General features: G+C 45.6%; 1 protein-coding gene across 1 annotated transcript; it reads right to left on the bottom strand.

Moving 5' to 3' along the window:
• Positions 1-5448: 5448 nt before the first annotated feature.
• LOC139567395 (mucin-2-like) lies at positions 5449-11262 on the bottom strand (the record flags this gene model as incomplete). Its single annotated transcript, XM_071388768.1, has 1 exon — positions 5449-11262. A coding segment is annotated over one exon (4691 nt), but the record flags the coding sequence as incomplete, so codon positions are not given.
• Positions 11263-11398: the final 136 nt, after the last annotated feature.

Consider the following 11398-nt stretch of genomic DNA (forward strand, 5'->3'; position numbering starts at 1 on the left):
CTTGGCAGGGTCATGTTTCGGAGGACACACGGCTCTCGACCTTCGCCTCTCCCAATACGGTAGTTGCAGCGATGGGACAAGACTAACTACCAACTGCGTATCACAAAATTGGGGAGAAAAAGGGGTAAAAAAATTATTTAACAAATTAACTTATGATGTAGTATCTCATTATACTAGAGCAATTTCTACCAAACTTTCATCATTTAGAATATCAAATCAAATCAAATTGTATTTGTCACATGCGCTGAATACAACAAGTGTACTGTAGATCTTACAGTGAAATGCTTAGTTACAAGCCCTTAACCAACAATGCAGTTTTAAGAAGAAAGAAAATATATATACAACAAAAAATTAAGGACCAACAATAAAATAACAGTAGCGAGGCTATATACAGGGGATTCTGGTACAGAGTCAATGTGCAGGGGCACCGGTTAGTTGAGGTAACTGAGGTAATATGTACATGTAGGTAGAGGTAAAGTGACTATGCATGGATAATAAACAGAGTAGCAGCTGCGTAAAAATGGGGGGTGGGGTGGGGACAATGCAAATAGTCTGGGTAGCCATTTGATTAACTGTTCAAGAGTCTTATGGCTTGGGGATAGAATCTGTTAAGAAGCCTTTTTGTCCTAGACTTGGCACTCCGGTATCGCTTGCCGTGTGGTAGCAGAGAGTAGCAGACAGTCTATGACTGGGGTGGTTAGGGTCTTTGACAATTTTTAGGGCCTTCCTCTGACCGCCTGGTATAGAGGTCCTGGGTGGCAGGAAGCTTGGCCCCAGTGATATACTGAGCCATACGCACTACCCTCTGTAGTGCCTTGCGGTCGGAGGTGGAGCAGTTTCCATACCAGGTAGTGATGCAACCAGTCAGGATGCTCTCGTTGGTGCAGCTGTATAACTTTTTGAAGATCTGAGGACACATTCCAAATCTTTTCAGTCTCTTCACGACTGTCTCGGTGTGTTTGGACCATGATAGTTTGTTGGTGATGAGGACACAAAGGAACTTGAAGCTCTCAACCTGCTCCACCACAGCCCTGTCGATGAGAATGGGATCGTTCTTGGTCCTCCTGTTTCTGTAGTCCACAATCATCTCCTCTGTCTTGATCACGTTGAGGGAGAGGTTGTTATTCTGGCACCACACTGCCAGGTCTCTGACCTCCTCCTTATAGGCTGTCACATCGTCGTCAGCAAACTTAATGATGGTGTTGGAGTCGTGCTTGGCCATGCAGTCATGGGTGAACAGGGGGTACATGAGGGGACTGTGCACGCACCCCTGAGGGGCCCCTGTGTTGAAGATCAGCATGACAGATGTGTTGTTACCTACCCTTACCACCTGGGGGCGGCCCATCAGGAAGTTCAGGATCCAGTTGCAGAGGAAGGTGTTTAGTCCCAGGGTCCTTAGCTTAGTGATGAGCTTTGAGGGCACTATGGTGCTGATCGCTGAGCTGTAGTCAGTGAATAGCATTCTCACGTAAGTTTTCCTTTTGTCAAGGTGGGAATGGGCAGTGTGGAGTGCAATCTGTGGATCTGTTGGGGTGTTTTGCAAATTAGAGTGGGTCTAGGGTTTCTGGGAAAAATGGTGTTGATGTGAGCCATGACCAGCCTTGCAAAGCACTTCATGGCTACAGATTTGAGTGCTACGGGTCGGTAGTCATTTAGGCAGGTTACCTTGGTGTTCTTGGGCACAGAGACTATGGTAGTCTGCTTGAAACATGTTACATGTATTACAGACTCGGTCAGGGTGTAATGGTCGTCGTAATCCTCTTCCTCGGACGAGGAGGAGAGGCGAGAAGGATCAGACCAATATGCGGAGTGGTTTGTGTCCATGATTATTTAATAACAAAATAAACGGAACACTAACGAAACAAAATGACAAAAGAGAAACGAACCGACAAACAGTCCCGTGTGGCACGAATACAGACACGAGATACAACCACCCACAAACACACACGTGAACCCCGGCTGCCTAAGTATGATTCTCAATCAGGGACAACGATTTACAGCTGCCTTTGATTGAGAATCATACCCGGCCGAACACAAACAACCCGACAAGGAAAATAACACATGGACAACCCACCCCAACTCACGCCCTGACCAACTAAATAAATACAAGAAAAAGGAAAAACAGGTCAGGAACGTGACATAACCTCCCCCTTAAGGTGTGAACTCCGGGCGCACCAGCATAAAGTCTAGGGGAGGGTCTGGGTGGGCGTCTGTCCACGGTGGCGGCTCTGGCGCTGGTCGTGGTCCCCACCCCACCATAGTCAAACCCCGCTTCCTTGGCCTCCTCCCAATGGCCACCCTCCCAATCAACCCCACTAGATTAAGGGGCAGCACCGGACTGAGGGGCAGCACCGGACTGAGGGGCAGGCCGTCTGCCCAACGCCTTCTGCACTGCCTGTCTGCCCAGCTCCGTCTGAGCCATCTGTCTGCCCAGCGCCGTCTGAGCCATCTGTCTGCCCAGCGCCGTCGGAGCCATCTGTCTGCCCAGCGCCGTCTGAGCCATCTGTCTGCCCAGCGCCGTCTGAGCCATCTGGCTGGCCAGCGCCGTCTGAGCCATCTGACTGGACAGCGCTGTCTGAGCCATCTGTCTGCCCAGCACAGTCTCAGACAGCCGCTGGGCAGCGCAGGCTGAGCCATCCGTCAGCACAGCGCTGTCGGAGCCATCCGTCTGCCCAGCGCAGTTCAGAGCCAGCCGTCTGGGAAGCGCCTTCAGAGCCATCCGTCTGCCACGAGCCATCAGAGCTGCCCGTCTGGCACGAGGAGGAAGAGCCGTCTGACAGCGCTGGAGCAGGTGGGAGCAGTCTGGCAGTCAGAGAACCGCCGGAGACGACAGCCTGGTGCGGGGGGCTGCCACCGAGAGGACTGGCTACGTCAGGAGGTGGCACCGGGTATACCGGACCAGTGAAGGAGCTGACAGCGACGCTCTTGCCAGTCACCGAGCCTGCCCCAGACGCCTAGCCAGGTTAGGAATGGTCCCCGTAGACGCCTGCCAGTGCGGCGAGGTGGACATAGCCCGCACTGGGCTAGTGCTGGCGCAACCGGGGACACCATCTAGTAAGGCTGGTGCCATGTAGCCGCCGGCCCGTCAGGAGACTGCACTGGAGCCGCCAGATGCAGTTGGGCCGGCTGTCATGAGCACGCCGGCCAGTCAGGATGCTGCCAGAGCCTAGCCCGGCCAGTGCGGCAAGGTGGCCAATAGCCACGCAGCTGGTCTACAGTCACGCGCTACCCTGGGGACACCGTGCTGCTTTACCGTCATAACACGGTGTCCTGACCAGTCACGACGCTGCTCTACACTCCACGAGCTAAGCTACGGTCGTGAGTTGCGCTACAGCCCGTATCCTACCCGAGTCTCTTAGCCACGGACTCCGCCAGTGTGCCCCCCCCAAGACATTTTTGGGTCTGACTCTCGGGCTCCCAACCGCGTCGCCGCGCTGCCTCCTCATACCAGCGCCTCTCTGCCTTCGCTGCCTCCAACTCCGCCTTGGGACGGCGATATTCTCCTGGCTGAACCCAGGGTCCTTTGCCGTCCAGGATCTCCTCCCAAGTCCACGAGTCCTGTGTCCTCTGTTGCTGCTGTCGCTGCCCTTTTACACTCCGCTTGGTCCTAGATTGGTGGGTGGTTCTGTAACGGTCGTCGTAATCCTCTTCCTCGGACGAGGAGGAGAGGCGAGAAGGATCAGACCAATATGCGGAGTGGTTTGTGTCCATGATTATTTATTAACAAAATAAACGGAACACTAACGAAACAAAATGACAAAAGAGAAACGAACCGACAAACAGTCCCGTGTGGCACGAATACAGACACGAGATACAACCACCCACAAACACACACGTGAACCCCGGCTGCCTAAGTATGATTCTCAATCAGGGACAACGATTTACAGCTGCCTCTGATTGAGAATCATACCCGGCCGAACACAAACAACCCGACAAGGAAAATAACACATGGACAACCCACCCCAACTCACGCCCTGACCAACTAAATAAATACAAGAAAAAGGAAAAAACAGGTCAGGAACGTGACACAGGGACAGGTTGAAAATGTCAGTGAAGACACTTGCCAGTTGGTCAGCACATGCTCGGAGTACACGTCCTGCTATTCCGTCTGGCCCTGCGGCCTTGTGAATGTTGACCTGTTTAAAGGTCTTACTCACATCGGCTACGGAGAGCATGATCACAAAGTCGTCTGGCACAGCTGATTCTCTCATGCATGCTTCAATGTTGATGCCTCGAAGCGAGCATATAAGTTATTTAGCTCGTCTGGTAGGCTCGTGTCACTGGGCACCTCGCGGCTGTGCTTCCCTTTGTAATCCGTAATAGTTTGCAAGCCCTGCCACATCCGACGAGCATCAGAGCCGGTGTAGTACGATTCAATCTTAGTCCTGTATTGATGCTTTGCCTGTTTGATGGTTCGTCGGAGGGCATAGCGGGGTCCCGCTCCTTGAAAGCGGCAGCTCTACCCTTCAGCTCAGTGCGGATGTTGCCTATGGGGCCCCGTGTTGAGGATCAGCGTGGCTTAGGTATTGTTGCCTACCTTCACCACTTGGGGTCGGCCAGTCAGTAAGTATGTAAAGTGTCTGCAGGTGGACTATCCAAATCTAGTGTTACCTTTAAGTTTATTTAGAGTAAAATACATTTGAATCTGAAGACAAAGTGTGTTGAATTCTACTCTATATCAGATGGAAGGAACGGCGCTGGAGGGGGTGGCTGCCGTTTTACGTGCTCCTAACCAACTGTGCTATTTGTTCGTTTTTTCTGCAACTTTGTTTTACTTATTTTGTACATACCACCAGAAACCGATGCTGGCACTAAGACGGCACTCAACGTTGCTCCTAGTGGCCCGGGGACTTTAATGCAGGGAAACTTAAATCCATTTTATCTCATTTCTACCAGCATGTTAAATGTGCAACCAGAGGGGAAAAAAACTCTAGACCACCTTTACTCCACACACAGAGACGCGTACAAATCTTCCCCTCAACGTCCATTTGACAAATCTGACCATAACTCTATCCTCCTGATTCCTGCTTACAAACAAAAACTAAAGCAGGAAGTACCAGTGACTCGCTCAATAAGGAAATTGTCAGAGGACGCAGATGCTAAGCTACAGGACTGTTTTACTAGTACAGACTGGAATATGTTCTGGGATTCTTCCGATGACATTGTAGAGTACACAACATCAGTCACTGGCTTCATCAATAAGTGCATCGATGACGTCGATTTAAACAATATGTCAGTCTATTTACAATCATTACATAATACAATAATAAAAGCAAGGTTCTCTTGGTTATTCGTAGTGGCACCATGCCCAAAATCTACACTCTTAGAAAATAAATTGCTATTTTATTTAATCAGGGAGTCACCATTGAGACCAGGGTTTATTTCGCAAGGGAGCGCTGCATATACAATTCAAAGTACAAAAACAAACAAAAATACAGCACAACAAACAATCAAGAAAAACAGCCACATTCCTCAGCAAATAGTTCCCCAATCAATATTTTTAATTCCCCAAGCGACAGCATCTGCACATCTATCACTCCAGTGTCAATTGCTAAATTGTAATTACTTTGCCACTATGGCCTATGTATTGCCTTACATTCTTACTTCATTTGCACACACTGTATACAGATTTTATATTGTGTTATTGACTGTACGTTGACTGTTGTTTATCCCATGTGTAACTCTGTGTTGTTGTTTTTGTCACACTGCTTTGCTTTATCTTGGCCAGGTCGCAGTTGTAAATGAGAACTTGTTCTCAACTGGCCTACCTGGTTAAATAAAGGTGAAATAAAAACTAAAAACGTCAGAGCATCCAATTGCAGTGTGTTTTGCAGTTGGTTACAGCAATGAGGTACATTAAAACTAAAAGCGGATTTACCTAATTCAGTGGAGACCCGAGGAACCTCAAGAGTTAACCAATCCTGTGAGCGGGTTTGGTACCTCATGTTTTTATAATACTTTAACAACAAAGTTACGGTAAGTTAGAAGTTATCTAGAACCTATAAGGGTTCTTCGCCTGTCCCCATAGGAGAACTCTTTGAAGAACCCTTTTTGGTGCAGAAGGTTCTACATTGAACCCAAAAGGGTTATATCTGGAACCAAAAAGGGTTTTCCTATTGGAACCCTTCTTTCTAAGAGTGTATACACAGTGTACAAAACATTAGGAACACCTTCCTAATATTGAGTTGCACTCCCTTGTGCCCTCGGAATAGCCTCAATTCATCAGGGCATGGACTACAAGGTGTCAAAAAGCATTCCACAGGGATGCTGCTGGCCTATGTGGACTCCAATTCTTTCTCACAGTTGTCAAGTCGGCTGGATGTCCTATGGGTGGTGGACCATTCTTGATTCACACGGGAAACTGTTGAGTGTGAAAAACCCAACAGCGTTGCAGTTCTTGACACACTCAAACCGATGTGCCTGGCACCTACTACCATACCCCGTTCAAAGGCACTAAATCTTTTCAGGTGACATCAACACGGGATAGATTTCTTACTCTCCCTTTCTTGAGGTTGCACTTGTCTACTACGTGAGGTCCTTTCAGTCAAAAATAGATTTTGTGTCCAAGATATTATAAATTATAGCTCTCTCTGCAAGGATTTTGATCAAAGATAAAAATAACTAAAGTTATAGCAACCAAAATCAATAATAGGATAACCAAAGTAATGGTCACAAAGATGTCATTAGTTGATGAGGGTGGAGGTGGGATTGGCACAGGTGTGGTCGTTGAAGATTTAGGTTTGGTTGAGTCAACTTTGTCCGTCACACTGCCAGGTTGAGTTACGACTGAACCTGCAGTGGCTTTTGTCGTTTTTGTTGTTGTTGTCATCCGAGTTATGCTGTGATTTGAAGTAGTTGTTGCAGAAAAGGTAGATGTTAAAGTTGATGTCAAATTCTGAGTTGTGATTTCTGGGAGGGTACTCGATGTTGATATACTCATCCTCTCTGAAGAGGCTGTAAATGCTGATGTAACACGTGTGTTTGTAGCTGGAGGTTCCGGAGTGATGGAAGATGGGTTTTCTGTTTTTCCCTCAGTAGTTGAAGCAGATATTGAGGATGTGATTGTAGTTGTCAATACATTTCCAGGGGAGGTTGTTGCTGTTCGACTTTCTATTGTAGCTGATATTCCGGTGGGGGTTATCTCTGTAGTTACTGGAATGGTTGATATTGATGTCTCAAATGTAGCTTTGGATGTTTCTAATGGTGATTCTGTTGGTGGGGCTGTAGTTATCCTTCCTGATGTAACTGTAGACAGTGTTGCAGGTACAGTGATAGCTGAAGAGTCACTTGGTGTAGAAACTGGAGTTTCAAGTGTAGTTATTGATGTCTCAGTTGTAGTTTTAAATGTTTGAAGGGAGGCTGTTGACCGTTTTTCTACTGAGATAGTGGTTGTCGTTCCATCGGTTGTAAATGTTTCAGATATGACGTTCACTGATGTTTCACGTTTTGATATTGCAGATGTTGTGGTTATGGAGGATGTTTCCGTTTCGATTGATGGGGATATCATGTAGGTGGTTGTGTATGATGATTCAGGTTCGGTTGATGAGGTTGTTGTGGATGTGGATGATGTTTCAGGTTTGGTTGATAGGGATGTTGTAGTTGTGAATGATGTTTTGGTTTCGGTCGATGGTAATGTTGTGTATGAGGCTGTGGATGATGTTTCAGGTTTGGTTGATCTGGATGTTGTAATTGTGGATGATGTTTCAGCTGATGGGAATGTTGTGGATGTGGATGATGTTTCAGTTTCGGTTGATGGGGATGTCAAGTATGTGGTTGTGTATGATGTTTCAGGTTTGGTTGATGCGGTTGTTGTGGATGATGTTTCAATTTCGGGGGATGGGGATGTTGTGGATGATGATTCAGTTTTGGTTGATGGGGTTGTTGTGGATGTGGTTGTGTATGATGTTTCAGGTTCGGTTGATGCGGTTGTTGTGGATGATGTTTCAATTTCCGTTGATGGGGATGTTGTAGATGTGGATGATGTTTCAGTTTTGGTTGATGGGTAAGTAATGTGTGTGGTTGTGTATGATGTTTCTGGTTCGGTTGGTGGGGATGATGTGTTTCTGGCTGTGGATGATGTTTCAGGTTTGGTTAATGGGGATGTAGTTGTGGATGATGTTGCAGTTATGGTTGTTGGGAATGTTGTAGTTGTGGATGATGTTTCAGGTTTGGTTGATGTGGATATTGTATCTGTGGATGATGTTTCAGTTTGGGTTGATTTGGATGTTGTAGTTGTGGATGAGGTTTCATTTTCGGTCAATGGGAATGTTGTGTATGTGGCTGTGTATGATGTTTCAGGTTTGGCTGAAAGGAATGTTGTAGTTGTGGATGATGTTTCAGGTTCGGTTGATAGGGATGTCATGTATTTGGTTATGTACGATATTTCAGGTTCGGTTGATGGGGTTGTTGTAGTTGTGGATGATGTTTCAGTTTCGGTTGATGGGTAAGTAATGTGTGTGGTTGTGTATGATGTTTCTGGTTCGGTTGATGAGAATGTTGTAGTTGTGGATGAGGTTTCTGGTTCAGTTGGCGGAGATGATGTGTTTCTGGCTATGGATGATGTTTCAGTTTCAGTTGATGGGAATGTTGTAGTTTTGGAGGATGTTTCTGTTTCAGTCGATGGGAATGTTGTAGTTGTGGAGGATGTTTCAGGTTTGGTTGATGAGGATGTTGTGTATGTGGCTGTGGATGATGTTTCAGGTTTGGTTGATATGGATGTTGTAGTTGTGAATGATGTATCAGGTTCAGTTGATAAGGTTGTTGTAGATATGTATGATGTTTCAGTTTCGGTTGATAGGGTTGTTGTAGTTGTGGATGATGTTTCAGGTTTGATTGATATGGATGTTGTAGTTGTGGATGATGTTTCAATTGATGGAAATGTTGTAGTTGTGGATGATGTTTGAGGTACGGTTGATAGGGATGATGTAGTTGTGGATGATGATTCCGTTTCGGTCGATGGGAATGTTGTAGTTGTGTATGATGTTTCAGGTTCAGTTGATGGGGATGGTGTGTATGTGGCTGTGGATGATGTTTGAGGTACGGTTGATAGGGATGATGTAGTTGTGGATGATGATTCCGTTTCGGTCGATGGGAATGTTGTAGTTGTGTATGATGTTTCAGGTTCAGTTGATGGGGATGGTGTGTATGTGGCTGTGGATGATGTTTCAGGTTTGGTTGATATGGATGTTGTAGTTGTGGATGATGTATCAGGTTCAGTTGATGGAAATGTTGTAGTTGTGGATGATGTTTCAGGTTCGGTTGATGGGGATGTTGTGTATGTAGCTGTGGATGATGTTTCAGGTTTGGTTGATATGGATGTTGTAGTTATGGATGATGTTTCAGTTGATGGGAATGTTGTAGTTGTTGATAGGGATGTTGTAGATATGGATGATGTTTCAGGTTCGGTTGATGGGAATGTTGTGTATGTGGCTGTGGATGATGTTTCAGGTTTGATTGATATGGATGTTGTAGTTGTGGATGATGTTTCAATTGATGGAAATGTTGTAGTTGTGGATGATGTTTGAGGTACGGTTGATAGGGATGATGTAGTTGTGGATGATGATTCCGTTTCGGTCGATGGGAATGTTGTAGTTGTGTATGATGTTTCAGGTTCAGTTGATGGGGATGGTGTGTATGTGGCTGTGGATGATGTTTCCGGTTTGGTTGATATGGATGTTGTAGTTGTGGATGATGTTTCAGTATCAGTTGATGGAAATGTTGTAGTTGTGGATGATGTTTCAGGTTCGGTTGATGGGGATGTTGTGTATGTAGCTGTGGATGATGTTTCAGGTTTGGTTGATATGGATGTGGATGATGTTTCAGGTTTGGTTGATATGGATGTTATAGTTGTGGATGATGTTTCAGTATCAGTTGATGGAAATGTTGTAGTTGTTGATGATGTTTCAGGTTCGGTTGATGGGGATGTTGTGTATGTAGCTGTGGATGATGTTTCAGGTTTGGTTGATATGGATGTTGTAGTTATGGATGATGTTTCAGTTGATGGGAATGTTGTAGTTGTTGATAGGGATGTTGTAGATATGGATGATGTTTCAGGTTCGGTTGATGGGAATGTTGTGTATGTGGCTGTGGATGATGTTTCAGGTTTGATTGATATGGATGTTGTAGTTGTGGATGATGTTTCAATTGGTGGAAATGTTGTAGTTGTGGATGATGTTTGAGGTACGGTTGATAGGGATGATGTAGTTGTGGATGATGATTCCGTTTCGGTCGATGGGAATGTTGTAGTTGTGTATGATGTTTCAGGTTCAGTTGATGGGGATGGTGTGTATGTGGCTGTGGATGATGTTTCAGGTTTGGTTGATATGGATGTTGTAGTTGTGGATAATGTTTCAGTATCAGTTGATGGAAATGTTGTAGTTGTGGATGATGTTTCAGGTTCGGTTGATGGGAATGTTGTGTATGTGGCTGTGGATGATGTTTCAGGTTTGATTGATATGGATGTTGTAGTTGTGGATGATGTTTCAATTGGTGGAAATGTTGTAGTTGTGGATGATGTTTGAGGTACGGTTGATAGGGATGATGTAGTTGTGGATGATGATTCCGTTTCGGTCGATGGGAATGTTGTAGTTGTGTATGATGTTTCAGGTTCAGTTGATGGGGATGGTGTGTATGTGGCTGTGGATGATGTTTCAGGTTTGGTTGATATGGATGTTGTAGTTGTGGATGATGTTTCAGTATCAGTTGATGGAAATGTTGTAGTTGTGTATGATGTTTCAGGTTCAGTTGATGGGGATGGTGTGTATGTGGCTGTGGATGATGTTTCAGGTTTGGTTGATATGGATGTTGTAGTTGTGGATGATGTTTCAGTATCAGTTGATGGAAATGTTGTAGTTGTGGATGATGTTTCAGGTTCGGTTGATGGGGATGTTGTGTATGTAGCTGTGGATGATGTTTCAGGTTTGGTTGATATGGATGTTGTAGCTATGGATGATGTTTCAGTTTCAGTTGATGGGAATGTTGTAGTTGTTAATAGGGATGTTGTAGATATGGATGATGTTTCAGGTTCGGTTGATGGGAATGTTGTGTATGTGGCTGTGGATGATGTTTCAGGTTTGATTGATATGGATGTTGTTGTTGTGGATGATGTTTCAATTGATGGAAATGTTGTAGTTGTGGATGATGTTTGAGGTACGGTTGATAGGGATGATGTAGTTGTGGATGATAATTCCGTTTCGGTCGATGGGAATGTTGTAGTTGTGTATGATGTTTCAGGTTCAGTTGATGGGGATGGTGTGTATGTGGCTGTGGATGATGTTTCAGGTTCAGTTGATGGGGATGGTGTGTATGTGGCTGTGGATGATGTTTCAGGTTTGGTTGATAGGGATGGTGTGTATGTGGCTGTGGATGATGTTTCAGGTTTGGTTGATATGGATGTTGT

This window comes from Salvelinus alpinus, unplaced genomic scaffold, assembly GCF_045679555.1.
Source record: "Salvelinus alpinus unplaced genomic scaffold, SLU_Salpinus.1 scaffold_442, whole genome shotgun sequence".
Taxonomy (NCBI): domain Eukaryota; kingdom Metazoa; phylum Chordata; class Actinopteri; order Salmoniformes; family Salmonidae; genus Salvelinus; species Salvelinus alpinus.